Here is a 21,560-nt window from a genome sequence, read left to right as displayed (position 1 = left end):
GAAGAAACACAAGCATTTTTGTCAATTGGAATTTCATCAAAACGATGGGCTTCCACGACACATGCTTAGTGCCAGAATGTATTTACTGAAATACCAGTGTTTTTAGAAATAAGAGGCCATTTTAAAATGCAGCGCATATAAGAATGTCAACTTTGCTTGTGCATAACTATTGTGTGTCAATTTTGTTTGTTAAATTAAATAACTAAGAGATCTAGGTTTGAAGTTGAGGTCGACGGTTGCAGTGGTTGTATAATAATGCTCTAATGAGCTCATGTTTTAGAAATTTTAAAGATCGTTTTTTTTATCCTTGATTATAAATAATTTTCCAAGATAATCACAATCAACATCACTCATGACTAGTACAAGTAGAGATCTCTGCTTCTATCAATGCATCGATCTCCATCAAGTGAAAGCAAAGTGAGGTTTTTTTCAAGAGCAAGCAGTCCGCTTACACGTGCCGCGGAGCTACCCTTTTTCTACCTCCACGGAGGAACTATTTCTTCCTCCATGCTACCACTAGCGACAATGATCAATAATATTACTTTTCGATACAAGAATACCTTTTTTTTCATACGGAATTTAAAATCTCTTCCTGAATGTTTCTGTATTTTTATTTTGGAGGATCATGTTTTTTTTGGCCTATGTTAGAATATAAAATAAGTCATGCATGCCAAAGAGCAAGTAATTGTGTGAAGTTAGTGACGGTAGTTGACATTAATTCTAAACAATGCCTTGGGGCTCAGATTTGAGCTCGCTCTCTTCAATCTGCTCTGATATTTATTATTAGTATGAGAGAAAAAAAGACTGCCACAAGTTATTGATTTGTTTGTTGACTAAAAAATAAAATATTGCGCCTTAAATTATTATCGTGGATGGATATTTAACGGAATTATTTTTCAAGATGAAAATCTTGAAAAAAGGTGAACAAAAGACTCGCTCAGACGTTCCCTTACGCATGCGCACACTAATTAAGACAGCACACGTGACTACAGCGCATGTGTATTAGGACGATCGAGACGTGCTTGAGCGTCCTTTATCAGCTTGACTATCTTTCTGTTCGGACGTTAAAAAACACACGTGTTATCTCACCATGTATGACTCAAACCAACAGGTAATTTTCACTTTATTGCTGATGTATATGAACAGTTTCTTACATTTTATTTATCTATGTGATTTCTGCTATTGAATGAATGGATTTTGAGGAGGTGATTTGTAAGAATTAAGGGATTTGAAGCGGTTTTATTTCTTGCATTTTGTGGTCATGTGTCGTTTTTTGTCTGCGTGATGCTTTATGCAAGGCATGGCGGCGGGCCGGCGCAATGCTTTGTGTGTACTGAACCCAGCGGAATGCATCACACGCAGAAATTTCTTGTCTCCGTTTTGTAGTTCTCCCACGATAATTCCACAACCCTCTAACAAACATGATATATAATTTAATATTGCATGTTTTCTTCATACTTTTTGTGTAATAATATCGTCAAGCATAATCAATGGTCACTTTTGGTGGAATTTTAGGATGATTTTTCGTAAAGAAAAGTCAAATTGACAGCGAACAAAAAGCCAAAATAAAAAAAATGGCTTTTGAATTTTTTTTGTCTGGAACAGCTCAAGTTTGATCCTCGATGTGAGCTTATTTTAAGCCATTTGTGAACAAAGGAGCCGACATTTTCTTGGTCAAACATGAGCCCCCTTTATATCTGAAAAGTCAGTTTTTTTATTGATGATTGGTTGTTTTTTAAACATGTTAAACATGACACACACTGACAGTCATGACAGTGAGTGGCAGTGCATATTGACCTTTGTTTGTATTTAGCCTTAGAAAATCGAATACTGCCATATATCTGTCCCAAACTATTCTGACATTATTAAAGTCACCTGGAAATATATTTTTTTTTCTTTCAAACATAAGAGTTCATGCTTACGAATAATAAAACAATTTTTTTAGTAATTGTTTGTCACGATTTATATGTTTAAAAAATATATAAAGTTAATTGAGGGGCTTACTCCGCCTACCCCTTTTGTGACGTCAATCGAGGCAGACTTTGCCTGCAATGCGTATAGTAAACACAGGTGCAAAGTACATGTACGTCCAAGACGTGAGTTGGCACATTTCAAAAAGTGATTTTCTGCATTCAGCAGCAATGCACATGGTCGGCATTGCTGAAAAAAAAACAAAAAAAAATTGTTTTTGAAACGTACAAACTCACGACTTGGTCCGTACATGTACTTTGCAATTGTGTTTACTCTACGCATTACAGGCAAAGTCTGCCTCGATTTACGTTACGTATAGCGCCCTCTCGGGTCGGGGTCTACTCTTAAATTTGTAAATAACATAAGAACTGATTTTTAACAACCTTAGTTAACCCTTTCAATACCATTGTCGAGTTTACTCGACCGCGCAGTGCAAGCGCTTCCTTACCATTGTCGAGAAAACTCGACCGTGCGTTGTGTAGTCGCTCCGTCCCAATGTCGAGAAAACTTGACAGAAAAAAGCCTTGCCTTTGAGAGATTGTATTTATTTTGTTTGGCGCCCTCTGTTGTTAGGTTTTATATAGACGGGTTGCTTGTTTACCAAGCATTGCAGTGGTATGTATTGTATAGGGGGTCGCCATTATGATTTTCCGAGAAAAGTACATTTAAAGATTTCACGCTTCCGTTTTTTTTTGTTGACAAAAATCACCATCATGTCTCCTCATGATATTGAAATTTTTTCCAATTTTTTTTTTAATTAAATATTGTTATAAAAAAAGTGCATCAGCCACAACTTGCATGGCACGGACAAGTGTCCTGGTTTGGCAATGTTTTCCTTGCAGAAATAGTTGTAAATCATGTTTTATTGAAATTTGGTTTGTAGAATCAGGATTATAAATATTTTAAATGAACATTTGAAGTGTGAACTCTTTTTTTCCACAAACACAAATTAGTCCATATGAAACTTAAAGGTCAACCACCATGACAAAAAAAAGGTGATTTTTTATGGTTACATTCCATTGTGTTTCATTATGTGAGTGGAATGCCAGCTTATATCAAAAATATGTCTGAGTTAAATGGGAAAGTATTAACTTCAAACAAAAAATGGTAATTTTGTCCTCCTTAGTTTTATAGGGGATTTTATATAAATTCATTACAAACAATATTTAAACAAAATTCAGCCATAAGAAGAAAACTGCTAACTCCTGTCGGGAGACTGTGAATGCATTGTTGGACATGTTTCTTGATGTTATAGATTTATAAAGGTTCGCATTTTTAAACGTTTTAGAGTGGGAAACTTCAACAATTCAAGTTGGATGATGAAAGCAAGATCCTCAGACAGAAATAAAGAACTCGAATCAATCGTGATAAGTCGATTTATTTACACAACCAGATCAGGGTTGTTAGTAACTGGTTAGCTGCACCAGTTAGCAATGCTCAAGCTTTAAAAGGTTTTCAATAATCCAGCAGTGCATCTGTGATACAGGCTTAACTTTTTTTGGGGAAATCCACAAGACCAAAGGGGCTTGTAGCTCAGAAACAAAGGGATTTGATCATCCTTCAGACCATAATTTTAAAGGAGCGCGATCGCGCTCGCGCTCCTCCGCGCTCCTTAATGTTTTCCAAGGAGAGCAAAAAAAAGCGCTCCTTACAAATTTAACAAGAGCATGTTTTTTCAATACCCTAATTGTTGATTAAAATAAGCCGCTTGAATCTCGGAGTTTATAAGCCTGCTGCCACTTAAATGTTGTGAGTTGGCAGTGGCAAACGAGTCCTATTATAGTCTGCTTTGACTGTGTTTGCATGCGCGCGTGCTTGATGTTTACCGCAGCCGGTCACACAGACGAATGTGAGCGATTCCACACTGGTTGTGTTTTGCGCGCACGGGCTTGATGTTTACCGCAGCCGGTCACACAGACGTATCTGTGTGGGGCCTATAGAATTCCACACTGGTACGTGGATGGGCTCTTACACTAAAGTGTGGTACCGCAAATACACGCTCGTGATTGGTTAAGTATTTTGTCATGATAAAAGTATGCCGTAAAGGAGGGGGGGGGGGGAATCTCCGGCCACCTGGCTGGACAAACGCATTTTGGAGTAAAAACAATTGAAAGGAATTGGGATCATGCACAGTAAATTAAGAGCCCCATGCTGCTCGACGTGAAAATTTTGTTTGCTTATGCTGGATTATGACATCAAGCTGTCAAGTGTTCAATTATCAACATTCTTGAGGTGGAATTTGGAAAGTTATGGTTACGAGACGGCACCAATAAATGACCGTGTCATGGTAACCAAAATTTGGTGTAAGGTTTGTCAGACATCGACAAATTCAAGCAGGATAAAAGAATTCGGGGACAAGCCCAAGACATGAGCTAGATAGAACGCCAAGGGTCAGCCGACCGGAACTACTCCCATTTTGTGCATTTCGTCCGATACTTTTCGTGGATTCATGAAAACATCGTCAAATAATTATTCTCAAGATATACCTTTAAACACTTTAAACACTTTAACAACCCCACAGTGATAAAAGGGTACACTGCTTCGAATAATAAATACTTGTTGCTTACAAAAACGCTGTTTTAATGGCGAAAATGTGTGTCAAACTTCATAAAAAATGTCCCGCTGAATTACACACAAAATGGTGGCCATTGAGAAAGTTTTCGCCGTGACGTCATGAACTTGGGTCTCACTCGGGCCCACACAGCTTTGACGTCAAAGCTAATCGAACGCACTGGGGATGGTCAGACCTGGGTCGACCCAGGAAAGCTAATCGAACGCATCCGCAAGTAATTGTATGCCCCCCCCCCCCCCCAACCCAAAGGATAGTTTTGGCTCCAATTCAAGTCCCGCCCGCCCAGCTCTCGAGCCCAGCCCTCAAACCCCTCGTACATTTTAAATAGCGACATTGCAACAACTACTGCCAGCGCGCGTCCTTCATTCTTGGCGCTTGCAACGCCGGTCCAATCACAAGTCACATATCGCGTACTGATGCATATGGAAGATCCCACGTACTACCCATTGTATGCAGATATTATTCCAGACCAATCACAAGCACACATGGTGTTGTTGCTCATGCATATGGATAAGTTTGCACTGTGTATAATAATTATTAACTGCATGTCCAGTACAAGTGTACAAAAGTATGGTCCGTGGTCGGCCCTGTGTGCAGTACATGTATGTGAAGCTGGCCGTGCCAAGGCAGGCTAATCAGTCGCGGTCGTTTTGTGGCGCGATCGACGATCGGCAGCAGTCGGTGGTTCCCCACACCGCTTCATAATACCAATACGGATTACGCTGACGTACATGTACACACTACGGTGCCGATGCGCACAGCCACAGACAAGAATGTTTCTTTGCTCTGGAGAGAGCTACAGACAACTACAGTATTAAACAAGCCCCAAGAAATAACAAAATAATTGAAAAATAGCGGACACACTTTTTTTTTGACAGTTTTTCTGTTATCTTTAGGCAAATTCACAAAAGATAATTACTATAAAAGTTAAGACAATTTCATTCTCTGCCATATTTTTACTTAGGCCCATTCTTTTTTTTCTCAAAATTTTTTTTTTGGCAACATTAACAGCGGAAAACCAAATTTTTTATTTTTAGGGGGGGGGGGTGCCTAGGGGATATACATAATTGTGGTGGGGTCTATTTAATGTATCGAAACATTCATTTTGATTGCAAAAAAGTTGGTTCATGATTAAAGTAAACTCATTATATTGAGTAAGAAAAAGTTAAACAACTGGTGAACTTTGTGTTCATTTTCTTGAGTACGTGTTCATTAAACTTGGGTTTTGTTAGCGAGAGCAAAACGCTCTCCTTAATTCATTTTCTTGAATTAAGGAGAGCGATTTACAGCTCTCCTCGGATTTATTAAAATGAAGGCCTGATCCTTATGAGAATATTTATCTCTTCTGTTTTATTGTTGATTCTGGAGAATTAGAGATATTTGTAGGACTCAATATTTGAACATCATTATTTTTTGGACATAAATGTATGCTCCTAGCTGACACAAAAACTTGGGTGGCAGGCGTGCAAGTAAATTTTCTCTTAATTCTGTAATTTTTAATTTCCTAGAGCCCACAGGACAAGCAAGATGCCCTGTGCAAGCTCTTCTTGGGTGGTCTCAAGAGAGACGAAACCTTTGAGGAACAGTTGAAAGAGTACTTCGGCCAATATGGCAGCATCAAGGATTGTATCGTCATGAGAGACAGTGAGAAGAAGTCCAGAGGGTTTGGCTTTGTCACCATGAGTTCCATCGAGGAGACAGACAGCGTTGTCATGGCAAAAGATGAAGACAACGATGAGTGCCACAAGATTAACGGCAAGAAAGTTGAAGTGAAACGTGCAATTCCAAAGGTAAGTTCAATATATTTAACAAGTCGCATCCCCAACCAACCAAGTGAGCACTTTGACAATCTTTCTACCGAGTAATGCTGAGAAATCTTGAAACAAGATAGCAGCCTACCTAATGCAAGTGGGCCTCCCCACTGCCTATGAACATTTCTCATTTACTTGCTGTGGTTCCATAAGACAAGTGTGTAAAAAGGCAAACGATGCTCAAGGTGCAAGCTTTGTTGAAATGCTAAGCACTTTATCGGCCCCTTATGATCATCTTACTTAAGTCTGATAATAAATTTTTAAGCTCTTGGAAAGATTCTGACAAATTATTCTTAAAAAGTCTAAGAATTCCATTGAAAGACCAAATATCATGTAGTCCTGTTTCTTTGTTTTTGAAAAGGCAAGGGCACCAAAGCATTGGTCTATGGTAAAGGGCAACCTATGACGAAACAATATATTTATACTGGATCATTTCAAAGGCACCATGCCAATAAACAGGGGACAGAGAGGCAATCGCCAGTGATGGCCATACCTGCCATAATTAAAATGGTCAAGATATCTATGCTTAATTTTTCTAATTGATTTTACTTCCTTAATTAAAGGGCCAGGTCAGTAGCGAGAGAACTAAGAAGCTTTTCATCGCTGGCTTCAAGAACAGTAATTTGACTGAAGAGGACTTGAAACAGTTCTTCAATGATTTCTGTCCGGTCGTCAGTGTCAAAATCGTCTTAGATAAAGAGACGACTCTATCCAAGGGTTTCGGCTTTGTGGAGCTCTCCAACCGTCACATGGTGGACAAACTAGCCAGTGAGTTAAATTTATCTTTTAAAGTTCTGTGTGTTATTCCAATATGTACTCAATTTAGAATAATGAAAAATGAACGTTCTAAGATCCGGATCCCATTTAAGATCTGCACTATGTTTTTTTGAAGGGCAAGGGCACTAAGGCTCTTTCTCCTTGGTAAAGAGGGAGTTATAAAGTTCTACTGGAGCATTTCAAAGGCACCAAGGCAATAAGCTTGGGCGGTTCCAGAAATTTGGGGCTCGGTTCCGGTTCCAAAAAAAAAGCTCGGTTCTGAGACATACCCGGTTCCACTCTATATAAAACATAAGCCGCCCGTCCCGAGCTCACACACACACCATTGAGCCGATCTATTTTAACTGAAAACAACCAAGTTAATCAGACATTGGTCCAGAGCTCACACACACATACACACAATTGGAGCCGATCTATTTTTAAAGAAAAATTATTACCAGAATACCCACCAAGTCAATCAGACATCATGCCACCGAGCACCTATTCTCCATGCATTTATAAAAGTCTTTGATTTGGCCGGCAGCAGTACGTCCGTAGTGTGCAGTACGTGCGTAGTGCAGTCTGTCCGTAGTGCATGCAGTGTGCCGTCTCTGTACATAGAAGTGTACATGCCTGTACATGCATACAGTACTGTGTGTTTTGTGCATGGGACAAGCTTTTATGAATATGGATATAATCGGCAGCCAATCACAACGTGCTGTCTGGTTGGACTTTGGACTCTGTATATCTCAGCATATGCCTATGCATCATCTGTGCACTGTGTGTTGTATAATAATGCAGCCACATGTGATAGTTGATGCTCATGTCGGCTTGAAGCCTTTGCACAGTGTATCTGCGGTCACCGTTTTCAACATCAAGCCTCAATTTCTGGAGCCGGTTCGCTCCACAGCGTCTTTTATAATTGGGACTCGGTCTTTTGAAATCAGTCCTGCCACTTTCAGCCGTTATTGTCGACAATAACTTGCGTTTTGGTTTTGAAAGGGGCAAGGCAGTTTTCTTTTGTAAGAAGGCCACCATAAGGGAAATATTGATTTGTACTGTTACATTTATTACATGTTCACTAAGCCAAGACCAGGGCCATTTAGAGGTCATGCCAGATCAGGATTAGTTATTTGGATAACGGCTAACAACCATTTCAGAGTCTTCTCATAAAGCTATAGAATAAATAAATAATGACTTTCATGTGACTTCCCTTTCAGTCATGGAGAACCATGAAATCAACGGAGTCAACATTGTCACCAAGAAAGCAATTAACAAGGACGACCAAGGTGGCCAAGGAGGATATGGTGGACGTGGTGGCGGACGAGGAGGTGGTGGTGGTGGTATGTTTTCTTATTTTTCTATCAATTCCACAGATCATTGTTATCAGTGTTGTAGCCACAATGGGCGATGCCAAGCGGGTTGCCCAGAACCAACTAAATAATACGCCCAGCACAGGTCTCCCCCAGCATTGATGGCCGCATAATTAAACGTAAATCATTTTGTTGAACCGCTCATCCTTAGTGCACTGAATTGGACTTCGAGCGACAAAACTGATTGTTAGGTGTACTAACAAGCAGTCTACCACACTTTTACTTAAATTCTGGGCCCAATTCTAGAACAAATTTTGCATAATAGAAAATTTGTTACCAACCATTAGTTGACATTACCAATTTTTTTTTAAACAAAGAAATCTGTCTTTTCAAACTACAGCCTGACCCTGTGCCGAGTATGAACTAAGTAGAAGGAGGTGTTCTTGTTGGAACATTTGGATGGGTCTAGAAGGCCATTATCTGTTGCCTTATAGCAATGAAGTTAACTGTATGAATAAAAAGTAATTTGTCATGAGCAGACAAAAAACCCACCCCCGTTGCACTGCATTTAATTTTGAAAATGTTTTCAAAGACAAATTGTGGTTTTAAAGCTAGCAAGTTTTTTGTTCATTGGATGATGGCAGAAATTTGTTGAAGGCCGGGTCAAAGGAACACGTTGCCTGGGATCAGACGAGTTGGTCTATAAAAAGCGTTTGTAACTGTATGTTATAAAATGCACGGTTGGAAAGATGTTTTAATAGTAGAATACAATGATCCACACAAATTTGCCTCGAAATGCGTGGTTTTCCTTTTACTGTGCGAACTAACACGGTCGGCCATTTATAGTCGACAAGGTAAAAGGAAAACGGTGCAATTTAGAGCCATGTTTGTGTGGATCATTGTATTCTACTTTTACAACATCTTTCTACCCATATGCATTTGATAACAAAGGGTTACAAACGCTTTTCAAAGACCAACTCGACTGATCCAAGGCAACGTGTTCCTTTAAGAATGTATCCAGGGTTTATTTTCATGAAGAGTAAAGCCCCGTTCATACTACGTGTGAATGCGATGTGAATTTGACATCAAAACTCTTTTTTTTTGTGCAATATTTTCGCAAGAGAGTTGAGCACAACTCAACTGCCGCGAATCAATTGTTGCGAATTCGTTACGTCAGTATTTGATTCGCAGGAAGTATGAACCAGGCTTAATTTTGACTTGTTTTGGTTTGTGTCTCCAGGTGGTTTCGGAAACCGAGGATACCGAGATAACAACTACTCTTCAGGATACGGCGGTGGCGGAGACTACGACTCGTATCGATCAGACGGCTATGGTAGTGGCAGCAGTGGAGGATATGGAGGCATGGGAGGTGGCGGTGGTAGGCGTGGCGGGCAACGAGGTGGACGAGGGGGATTCGGACAGAGTGCAGGGGGTGGATCATATGGAAGCCAATCAAGCGGGAGCTATGGCAATGGTTACGATAGTGAGTGTTATAAGGGACTAGTTGTTTGTACACAAGAGTTACACATAAAGCCTTCAATCACAGACACATCATTTTTTTTTTTTTTAAGTTATGAAATCACACCATTTTCAAACTCACCAAAAACTGGACATTGATGATTTTTTTTTTCTGACACCATTGTGTTCTGTTTGATTAGATTGGGGGAATGGCAGCAGTGGATATGACATGGGTTCGAACTATGCTGGTGGCAACTCCAGTTACGGGCCAGTCAGGGAAGGTTAGTACCGAATCTCAAACATGTTTTTTTTTTTTTTCTTTAGTTTTTTAGTTTTTTAACTATTTATTTTTTCAAAGAAATATTTCATCCCTGATTAATTTGGAGACTAAGCCACAACTAACCATTGAGATCTTTTCATTTGTTCATGGGTATACAAAATAATTTCATCAAATCAAAGTAATATATGCTTATCGTTAACAAAAATATTTGTGTGATTGTGTTGCCTAAGTTTATCACAGGTATTATACAGGATTGATGTACATCACAAAGTAGTCTCCGACAGTTCATGTCTGCTTAACCAAAAACTTGGAATAACTTAACAGTTGCTTCAAAATCGAAAGCGTCCAGACTCAAATGAACAACAATGTTTTTCAGCCTTGCCAATCTTGTACAACTGCTTTATGCTTCTAGGCTTACAAAAGTTTTAACATTTTGCGGTAGAAAATGATGAGCAATAGAAACCATACAATGTTGAAAAATCTTGCCAAGATTAAAGTAATTTATTGCTGGTTTCCTTCAAATTTTTAAGGCCCCTCCCCCTGAAATTAAAAACCCCTAAACAAATTTGTTGAATTGGAACTGCACTCATGCAGCAATGCGGACAAAAATAGACCGTACATATTTTTACCTTACTGATTTGACATCAAGTCTACATGAGCCTGGTACCGGACTAAATTTTCCATGGGGTTTAATGATGTGTATTTTGTCTTGATATGCATTAGGTTATGGCAGTGGTGGTGGTGGCAGCGGCAGCTATGGACGGGGTGGTGGCTACGGTGCTCGTGGGGGCAGCAGGCCGTATTAGAAGACCATGGGACAACACTCGTATCATGTAAGGTAAGAGGACACTAGGGGGAAGGTGGAGGGTTAACAACTTTCATAGGAAAACAGTGTAGAAAACATGACATGCCTGTATGCTGCATTTTTGAAAGGGAAATGGCACCAAGACATTTTCTCCTTCATTTATGGCATCCTATGAGGAGTTTGTAAATTACTATTGGGGTATTTCAAGTGCACCAATGCAATGACCAGTGGGCATGGAGGCAATCAACTTCGTTGCCTCTGTGAAGTATCAGGCCTGACTCCTGATTTATCATGTAGTAAGGCCATAACTGAACGCACCAAATCAAATGACTCGACATCATGGACTTTATTGCATCAAATTCATGACCAACTGCAGAGTTGTGTCGCTGTAGAAGAAACACTTTTGAAAACAAGCATGATACTCTCCCTACTAAATTCTGTGTTCTAATTTTTTATTTATTTTTTGCCATGGGTTTAATCGGAACATTTTTAACGGCCTTCACCATGTGTACATGTAGGTCAGTCTTTACTGGGAAAGAAAATGTCCTACTTTTGTCTTTCGGCCAAGTATCATGCCCGTGAAAAAGTGACTACACAATTCTTGCCGCTAGTAAACTTGGTAACTGAGCAAGGATTAAGAAGTTTGACCTAAGAATATCAAAATTGGCAAGTTTCCCCAACCAGTACCCTGCATGTTATTCTCAATTTTTTTGAAGTTGCTGATGTTTCATACACGCCAAATGAAAATAAGGATCTTTATTTCAATTGGCAGTTTTTGTGTTCACATTTATGTCTTTATTCAGATGAAGCTTAAATATAGAGTAACTCTATATTTACCTTCATTTTTGTGGAATCAATGCTATATTTTTGTGCTCGTTTGTCCCCCATTTGTCATAGTTTATCAAAGTTTTCATGACAACTTCAAAGCATTCTCATCATTTCTGTATATCTTTCCTTTCCTAGAAATCTAGTTGTGCTGGTAATGTTATAGCATTACCCCAATCTTAAGCAGTGGAACTTCATCCAATATAGACATCCTAAGATCACTCACTTTCTCACAAGAATCTCATTGAACGATGCGGAGCTAGTGGTAATCCATGCAGAACGGTTTCTAGATTTTACGGACCTCCAACCCCCAGATCTTGATAGGCAACTTGGGGAACTTTATCTAGATAAAGAACACGGAACCTTTCACAACAATGCAGCCTGTATAAAGAACTTAATAGAGAACACACTGGAACCCACCGACATTGTCGTCTGTTTAACAGAATTAGAATACTGGAACTATTCTTCATTATGCTCTCATCAATAAGACAATGTTCTAGATAAAGATCTTGGCTTCCTTCTTCTCGACGCAGATTGCTCTAAGAACTAGTTAATGAACCTAGAATCTTAATGAATGTGGAATCTTCTCACAAAATGTAGCCTTCATTTAGAACAAGTTCTTTTGTCCTATGAGTCCGTCAGATCATAGACCTCCTTAAAAACTTGATTAGACGCTTAGAACCTGCCTGGGTATAAAGCATAAAAATACTTTGCCAATTCCATTTAACTGCAACCTGCTTTTAGATTTAGGACCAAGAATCTTACAAAATGTCATAGCCTAGTATATCGGTTTGTTAGACTCTTCCATCAAATAAATTGCGGATTGCTTAAAAGTCGATATCTAGACATGAACCTTGAAACGGTGCTCTTGCATCAGACTGAGGCGCTTACTTCATTTCTTGCAAAGTTACTTCCAATTACGATCTAGATAGAGACTTTCAAACCGTCCACTATAATGTATTTTTGTTTATGATCTTTCAGAAAGCAAACTAGACAAGTAACTTGGGAAAAGACATCCGAAATTTTTCAAATTGTTGCACAAGCTGTTTGAAGTTGTTTTGCATATAAGTTTGCCCACTGCTATATCTTGTAAATACATCCTAGTAAACTTAGTCATGTCTTGCTTTCCTGAAGTTTAAGCGCAATGTCTAAAACATTTTAAAGCATTCTTTTAATAATAAATGTACATGTACCAGTGAAATAGACTTAAACAAGTATTAGAATTCAGGGATGGATGTTTGGGCCGGAAATTAACCCAAAATAAATCCCTTAAAAAAAAACCAATTTTTCGTTGAGAGACCGTTTGAACAAAATGTAGAAAACACTCGCATTCTTGATCTCAAGTCCATTCCACTTATTTACATAATCAATATTCAATAACTAAGCGTGTACTGAATATGTAACAGCACTTGAATTTTGGGATTCTATGTATGATCCTTTTGGGAACTTACGTTTTGTCAACTGCCGTTTCATATCTCTAGTAACATCCACAGTGCAGCCCAACTACCGTTTCATGTCAAGCTTTTTTTTCTTAAATCCTGTACATATTGATAATCATAAGATAGTCGACTGTATTTTGTAACCTGTGTGTATCGTGAAATGCTAAATGTTTGATTAATTATTGCGTTAACTGCTCTTTCAGGGCAGTGTTTTCTTTCATTGTGTAACTTATTTTTATGATCATTTTATAAACGTAGACATGACTTTTCCACAAACAAAACAAAGTTTCCTTTTCCAAAGTATGTTAGAATGATCAAAGTGTCGTAATATTCAAGCTTAGGTGTCGGTTTGAGGGACATGACAGTCACAAAATGTCAATCATTGGAGACCTGGAAACATCATGAAATGTCATTTTATTTAATGTGTCGCATTTTATTGCCATTAATGTTAATATTGTCACATTGTTATTCTAGTAATTGTTGAAAAAAAAGTGTCGAGCTCAAGTTCGACACTTTTTTTTAGTTTTTTGTTTTTTAACAAGTATTCAAATTTGTTGCTTACCGTTTTTTTATGATATCAAATAAACAGCTACATGTACAACCTAATGTAAAACTTCGAACTCGGATACTTTTTTTTGTTCCGTCAAAGACTGCACTTTAATATAGTACAATAGAATAGAAAGATAGTTTCATTTCTTAGTTTCATTTCACCTAGATGACTAATAACTGAAGACTTTTGGCCATGACTCGAAGAGTTTTATTTTCGAAATCTCTTGTAGAAGACATCTTCTTTTCCTTTTTTTTTTAACCACAAACGAGGGAGTGCTGTTCTCAAAAGTCCAAACCTGACCTGCCTCACTTTACAAAGCCATTTTTGGTAAAAGGCAAAAAAAAAAATGAAGATAAAAATAATTTATTGTTGTTGGGAGGGGCTAATAGATTGGTCCACATTTAACGAGCCTAAAAAGGGTTAGGGGATGAATTTTGAAACAAAATGGCCTAATATTTGAACAGTCATTTGCCATGCCAAACTGAAAAGAACTGCATAAATATTGACGCACATCGTGGCCATTTTAGTCCTACTCCTTCTTTGATGAAGTTTGCATGTCTGAATAGATTCCCCTACGTTTTTTTATATCCGGCAAGTGACATTAATCTCAAGTACGTGTACATTAGTATTTTTTGGAATCCTGAAACATTAAGATTCAAATATTTTGTTCATGTAGAATGTGGGGAATCTTTAAAGATGAAACCTTTTTGGTTGCAAACAAAATATAAAGTTGTTTGACACTAGCAGGCTAAAATGCCAACCCTACGGTCGAGTGTGAATAGATGATAGAGATAAAGGACCTATGAGGGAGGTGTGAGGAGCTCTTCTAATAATTTGTTTCGTGAAAAGTAACGGCCTTTATCTTAGGCAGATTTACTCCCCAATGCTCTTGTCACCTGGTTTCAGAATTACATACAACAAAAGTACATGTTCACGGTACATACCTGAATACTTGAATATACCCAAAAACCGCGATGAAGCTTTTACTAGTACATGCCTCTTCAACGCATCATAGAAAGAAGTACAATTGTCAGGGATGAGATTTTTTAGAATTTTATCTGAATTCAGACTGGTGACGGAAAATCGGACAATACATGTATTTTTTTTCCACAAATGCAGAAATCCTGCTCTTTGGATTACTTCTCTAGTGCTTTGGTTAATGTTCCTTCAAGCTTCTTGGAATTTATATCTCCCAGGGGTTATCAAAAGGTAGAAATGGCATCATTTCAGCATCATTTCAACATAATTTGCATTTGGATCCAAGTTTCAGCCTTTTTTGTTAATGACTCTCGCCTCGGAATTGTTATCTGGCTCTCTTACTTGCATTTTGTGGTATATTATGTGATGGGTATATGACTCGACGACAATTAACATGATCACCTAGCGGAATATTACTTATACAGGTTAGTTGTGTCACAGAACCATGTACTCGCATTGCTGTTTTGTAAATGTGATATTAGAGAATTTGATGAAATTTATTTTAAAATGCACCAATTCACTCTTTAAATGCCCTGTTAAAATAATGATTCGGTAGCACAATTTTTTTAGTAATGATTTTTTTTCGAGAAAAAAAAGCGCTTGTTTCACATTGTAGATAAAAGATTTTCTACAAAACTTGAAAAAATAATATATCAGAAGTGTCTCCTAACGGTTTGTTATTGCGATCTTAAAGAATGTGTCTAGTTAATTTATAGTGAACAATCAAGTGCAGATAAAAAAGTTCAAATGCAATCTATTTGTCGGACAGTTGGCAATAACCCAAATTATAATGTGTTTTTATTGAATGATCTTTTATTTAGCTTCTTATAAGGGATTAGCTTTTCAACCAACATCTGTGTTATGGAACGTTTCTACCTCTGCAAGCTTTGTCTTTTCAAGCTTGAGACCACAATGTGAGCGGCGATTGTAAAGGTTGGTATCGAGCTAAGCCCAATTTTGTTTGATTACTGTGGATTTCTGCGCATAGAGACCATAGAGTCACTCTGTACAATTTAGTGGCTCTGCTTTCACCGCATTCTGTGTTGGTGATCTGTATTCTCCACATTCTGTGCGAGTGCGTAATTTCTGCTCTAGATGTGTTGGTGAATGGATTACGCTAAACTCTCTTGGGGATTTAGCTAAACTCTCTCGGTGACTAGCTGGCAGTACCAGTCAGCTTTTTTGTTCATTGGTCCGTTACTATTGTTTTAAAGGCCGTGGACACTATTGGTAATTGTTAAAGTCTAGCCTTCACAGTTGGTGTATCTCAACATAGGCATAAAATAAGAAACCTGTGAATATTTGAGCTCAATTGGTCGTCAAACTTGCGAGATAATGAAAGAAAAAAACGCCATTGTCACACGAAGTTGTGTGCGTTTAGATGGTTGATTTCGAGACCTCGAGTTCTAAATCTGAGGTCTCGAAATCAAATTCGTGGAAAATTACTTCTTTCTCGAAAACTAAGGCACTTCAGAGGGAGCCGTTTCTCACAATGTTTTATACCATCAACCTCTCCCCATTACTCGTCACCAAGAAAGGTTTTATGCAAATAATTATTTTGAGTAATTTTCAATAGTGTCCACTGCCTTTAACTTGATCATAATTCAGGTTCAATGGGAGTGCCTTTTAACACTGAAGTAACTGGCGCCAATTTATGTTTCAGCTTCGTGCCGATTTCTGCTCTTGCGATTACCAATTTTTGCTTGCTTGTCAAGTGCCAAATATCTGTGTTCGCAGTGTGAGCGGAGTATGCCTAAAAAAGCTTGGTGTGTGCACAAGCCATAATTTCTTGCCAACTGTGAAGTACATGTATATTGGACGTAGTTGCAGAATTCCCTGCTTCCACAAAGGTAAATTTTTCTTACGTAAGCAAAGCCATGAAATTGGTTGACCAGTTGGCAAGTGTCCAGGGAAATCCTTGCCGGGGGGCTTGTGATGTTCCTTCAAAGTTCAATGCAGAAACATTCAATATCTAAGCAATGTTTCTCAATAAAAATTCTCAAATTGTCGACTCTCATAAATGGTGGACCATGTGAGTTCGGAAAATAAAAGGAAAACCACGCAATTTTTAGGGCATTTTGTGTGGGTTACTGTTTTCTATTTTTAAAACGTCTTTCAAACCATATGCATTTTGTAGCAAACAGTTACAAACGCTTTTACATTTATATACCAACTCGTCCGATCCAAGGCAATGTGTCCCTTTAAGCAAGACACTTGAAGGCAGTGGACACTTGAAGGCAGTGGACACTATTGGTAATTACTCAAAGTAATTATTGGCACAAAACCTTTCTTGGTGACGAGTAATGGGGAGAGGTTGATGGTATAAAACATTGTGCGAAACGGCTCTCTCTGAAGTGCCATAGTTTTCGAGAAAGGAGTAATTTTCCACGAATTTGATTTCGAGACCTCAGATTTAGAACTTGAGGTCTCAAAATCAACCATCTAAACGCACACAACTTCGTGTGACAAGGGTGTTTTTTCTTTCATTATTATCTCGCAAGTTCGATGACCGATTGAGCTCAAATTTTCACTGGCTTGTTATTTTATACATATGTTGAGATACACCAACTGTGAAGGCTAGTCTTTGACCATTACCAATAGTGTCCACTGCCTTTAACCATTGCTTTGTCCTTTGGATGGGACATAAAGCCGTTGGTGATGTTGTGTAAAGCATGTAAAAGAACTCGGTGAACTTATAAAAAAAAAAAAAAGGGATTCCTGGGTATGGCTGCTGTATGCGCCCTAGCACCTTGTAAACCCTAGGTCAAAATTCCAGTTGAACCTAGTTAACTGGGGTCAACTGGTTCAACTGGATAGTGATCACACTCGTCCATTTTCCATATTAACCAACTGGTTTGGACTAGGTTTAACTGTGTTCAACTAGGTTCAAATTATAAACCAGTTGGTCTCTGTCCATTTTCCGTATTAAACCAACTGGTTTTAACTGTGTTTAACTAGTTTATCAACTGGTTTCAACTAGTTCCAGTTAAACCCAGTTTAACTAGGTTCAACTGGAATTTCGACCTGGGAACCCTTACAAGGTGCTACATAATTGGTTCTCAGAATTCATCACTTCATTAAAAACCCTTTTCTTCTGAAAGTTTGTATATGCTCAGCCCCTTGAGTACCTTGTAAATGATGCATGTATTTACACAATACTTATATCTTCTTTTTGGTAATTGGATTAATAACAGGTGATTGAAGACTTTAAGTAAGTGTCAACCATTTGTTGAATGCTCATCAGAACAGGCGTTTTCCAAGAACACACAATATGCTAAAAAGATCGTTGAAGGTAAGAATCCGTTATTCAATGGTGTTGAGCCCAAAGAAGATACTCCTGAAATTGTTGATTACACAACTGTGTCCAAACACCCCATAAGTTTCTGACGCTTAAGTTTTTACACCAATAAATTCTGACACCCCTAAGTTCTGACACCCCCTATGTTCTAACACCTTCAAGTCTCGACACCCCTATGTTTGACACCCCTAAGCTATGATGCCTATTTCCTGACACCTATATAATTGGACACCCTTATGTTCTAACACGCCCATGTTCTGACACCCCTATGTTTTGACACCCCTATGTTCCGCCACCCCTATGTTGCAACACCCCTATGTTCCGCCACCCCCATATTCCAACACCCCTATGCTCTGACACCCCTATGCTCTGACACCCCTATGCTCTGACACCCCTATGCTCTGACGCCCCTATGCTCTGACGCCCCTATGTTTTGACATCCTATGTTTTGACATCCCCCCCATGTTCAGACACCCCTATGTTCAGACACCCCTATGTTCAGACACCCCTATGTTCAGACACCCCTATGTTCAGACACCCCCATATTCCGACACCCCCATATTCCGACACCCCCATGTTCCGACACCCCCATGTTCTGACACCCCCATGTTCTGACACCCCCATGATCTGACACCCCCATGATCTGACACCCCCATGATCTGACACCCCCATGATCTGACACCCCCATGCTCCGACACCCCCATGCTCCGACACCCCCATGCTCCGACACCTCTATGCTCCGACACCCCCATATTCTGACACCCTTGTGTTTCGACACTCTTGTGTTTCGACACCCTTGTGTTTCGACACCCTTGTGTTTTGACACCCTTGTGTTTCGACACCCTTGTGTTTCGACACCCTTATGTTCTGACGCAACATGTTCTGACACCCCTATATGTTCTTTCTGTTTCCTTCATCAATATGCCTCTAATTGGATTGTACCCAGAACATAAGGATGGAAACATTTTTGGTGGCATTTTCGGGAAGATTTTGGTATGGATCCACCCTAAGTCAAGCCACTATCACAATAACTGTTGAATCACTGGCTTGTGACTTAAGTCAAAGTTAACGTCCCAAATCATTAAAGGCAGTGGACACTATTGGTAATTACTCAAAATAATTGTAAGCATAAAACCTTACTTGGTAACGAGTAATGGGAGATTTTGATAGCATAAAATATTGTGAGAAACGGCTCCCTCTGAAGTGATGTAGTTTTTGAGAATCAAGTAATTTTCCACTACCTGTAATTTGATTTCGAGAGCTCAGATTTAGAATTGAGGTCTCGAAATCAAGCATCTGAAAGCACACAACTTCGTGTGACGAGGGTGTTTTTTCTTTCATTATTATCTCGCAACTTCGATGACCCATTGAGTTAAAATTTTCACAGGTTTGTTATTTAATTCACATGTTGAGATACATCAAGTGAGAAGACTGGTCTTAAACAATTACCAATAGTATACAGGTGCTTGATTTTGAGACCTGAAATTCTAAATTGGAGGTCACGAAATCAAATTTGTGGAAATCAACTTCTTTCTCGAAAACTACGTCACTTCAGAGGGAGCTGTTTCTCACAATGTTTTATACTATCAACCTCTCCCCATTACTCATAATGAAGAAAGGTTTTATGATAATAGGTAATTTGAGTAATAACCAATAGTGTCCACTGCCTTAAAGCCAAAGTGAACATCCCAGTCATTAATACTTGGAATTGCTTCTTTGGATTTTGAAAGGGAGACCGCCAACACAGGGCTAGATTGCTCAGCTGGTAGTGCGCTGGCAAATTGATCCGGAGGTCAATGGGTCAAATTCCGCTCTATAGTAGATTTTTCTTTGTGATACTCTGAAATCATTGTTTTCTCTTTACAGATCAATGCTAATATTGGTGTCGTGATGACGACTCGTCCTCTCAGTGATGTCCGCTCAACGCTGAAGCCTTCAATTTCAGGACCAATACTCTTTTTATTCTAGTAAAACCATTTTATACATTTTTTATCACTATAGACCTTTTCGCAAATACCGGGGCGGGCGCGTAAAGCTTGGAATCGGGTGCATTGTGGTCTTGCTGGTATCCAAATTTGATCCATATACATGTATATCCCACAATGCACCTCATTCAACAGTCTGCGCTTGCGCACTGGTATTTGCGATAAGGTCTATGCAACTGCTACTATTAAATAATTTGTTTGTTTTAATACATTGTATATTTTAATCATTTTTAATGGTGGGCAACCATTGGTTGCAGTGTTACACACCAGTTGTGACAAAAAACCCAAAACAATTGCACATCTGCATGGCCTTTGTTTTGGAGTTTATAAATTTGTTAGTATGTATTTTCTATTGTAAAGCTTTTTAATAATATTATTGTGATTATTTTAACGATAGTGAACAGTGGCACAATTCAGTGGTATGCTTTTTAAAAGTAATTAAACCATAAACCATAGATTAATCACTCTGCTAAATTAATCAAAATTACAACAGTTTCTTATGCTGAATTCCTTGTGCTGAATTATTAATTGCCTTGGTAAGAATCACATTTTTTTTACCCATTAGTGTTTGGTAAGAATCACATTTTATTTTTACCCATTAGCGTTTGGGATTATCAATTTTTAGATAATATGCTATAATACTAGTACATGTGCAATCATCATTTTAATAAATTGTGTCTTTAAGTTCAACACCCTACACTACATAACAAATAATAAAGTATGTTCGATTTCAAGCGCTGTACGAAACACGCAGCTATGCATTGCTCTGTCTTAATAATGTTTGAAGATGACAACAGAACTTTGAGAAGAGGAATAACAATTATACAAAGGTATAACAAAACAATTGTTGCACGTTGTGACTGGGGTCCATAGGTATTGTACACCCTCGAGGGGAAATGGCACCCTGGGCTTTGCCTCGGGTTCCATTTTCCCCCTCGAGTGTACAAAACGCCATGGACCCCGTCACATCGTGCACCAATTGTATAATGAAACATGGGACGTGTACTACATTGACCAAGTATTAAGCCGAGTTAACATTTCTTCTCTGAATTGTTACTTCATCAATTGGTATTGGTATTATTGTTATAAACTAAAACCAATTACTATAGGGACCAGGCGCCGATTTCACCAAACTCTTCCTAACTTGGGATTTATCTTAGGACTTAAAACGAGGTCAGTTCCGTTGTGGCGGTTTCAGTCTTCTGCCGTGTTCAGTTTGCCGGGACTCGGTACGGCACTAAAAATTGACTACTTTCGCAGGCGTCGCATGTCGTAATGTGACCGTATTTGGTCATTCGCAAAACTGAACACGCAGAAAGTTGAAACTGCCACACCGTATCCTAAGTTTGGAAGGGTTACTCAATTACTCGTCCTAACTCGATATAGGACTAATCCTAGCGTTTTGTATAAGCCTATGGGTTTTTCGTGGTGGCCTTCACCCATTGTACCTCAATGCATGTATGTTTTGTGATTGTATGTTGTGATATTTGAAAATAAACAAAGGCAAAAAAACTGTTCA

At 38.7% G+C, this 21,560-nt stretch overlaps 1 protein-coding gene across 4 annotated transcripts; it reads left to right on the top strand.

Moving 5' to 3' along the window:
* Positions 1 to 1,012: 1,012 nt before the first annotated feature.
* LOC117300686 (heterogeneous nuclear ribonucleoprotein A2 homolog 1-like) lies at positions 1,013 to 20,107 on the top strand. Of its 4 annotated transcripts, XR_004520199.1 has the most exons (10): positions 1,013 to 1,111; positions 6,052 to 6,333; positions 6,918 to 7,122; positions 8,331 to 8,453; positions 9,664 to 9,906; positions 10,082 to 10,162; positions 10,885 to 10,999; positions 15,580 to 15,691; positions 17,953 to 18,050; positions 19,923 to 20,107. XR_004520199.1 is itself a non-coding variant. In XM_033784415.1 (8 exons), exons 1-7 carry the CDS (start codon positions 1,091 to 1,093, stop codon positions 10,965 to 10,967), a joined length of 1,038 nt encoding a protein of 345 aa, XP_033640306.1. In that variant the 5' UTR covers positions 1,013 to 1,090; the 3' UTR covers positions 10,968 to 10,994; positions 11,930 to 13,069. The 4 variants fall into 4 exon arrangements, 3 of the variants coding, with proteins under 3 accessions (XP_033640306.1, XP_033640305.1, XP_033640307.1); XM_033784415.1 differs by lacking the exons at positions 15,580 to 15,691; positions 17,953 to 18,050; positions 19,923 to 20,107 and adding an exon at positions 11,930 to 13,069 and having other exon boundaries at positions 10,885 to 10,994; XM_033784414.1 differs by lacking the exons at positions 15,580 to 15,691; positions 17,953 to 18,050; positions 19,923 to 20,107 and adding an exon at positions 11,930 to 13,069.
* Positions 20,108 to 21,560: the final 1,453 nt, after the last annotated feature.

This window comes from Asterias rubens, chromosome 16 (genome assembly GCF_902459465.1).
Source record: "Asterias rubens chromosome 16, eAstRub1.3, whole genome shotgun sequence".
Lineage (NCBI taxonomy): Eukaryota > Metazoa > Echinodermata > Asteroidea > Forcipulatida > Asteriidae > Asterias > Asterias rubens.
Note: the sequence above shows the minus strand (reverse complement) of the source record. Positions and strands in the feature narration are given on the sequence as shown.

Coding starts and splice junctions, on each gene's coding strand:
- LOC117300686 (XM_033784415.1), top strand. CDS start 1,091: ATGTATGACTCAAACCAACAG. Junction 6,334..6,917: donor TGAAACGTGCAATTCCAAAG/GTAAGTTCAATA, acceptor CCTTAATTAAAG/GGCCAGGTCAGTAGCGAGAG. Junction 10,163..10,884: donor TTACGGGCCAGTCAGGGAAG/GTTAGTACCGAA, acceptor GATATGCATTAG/GTTATGGCAGTGGTGGTGGT.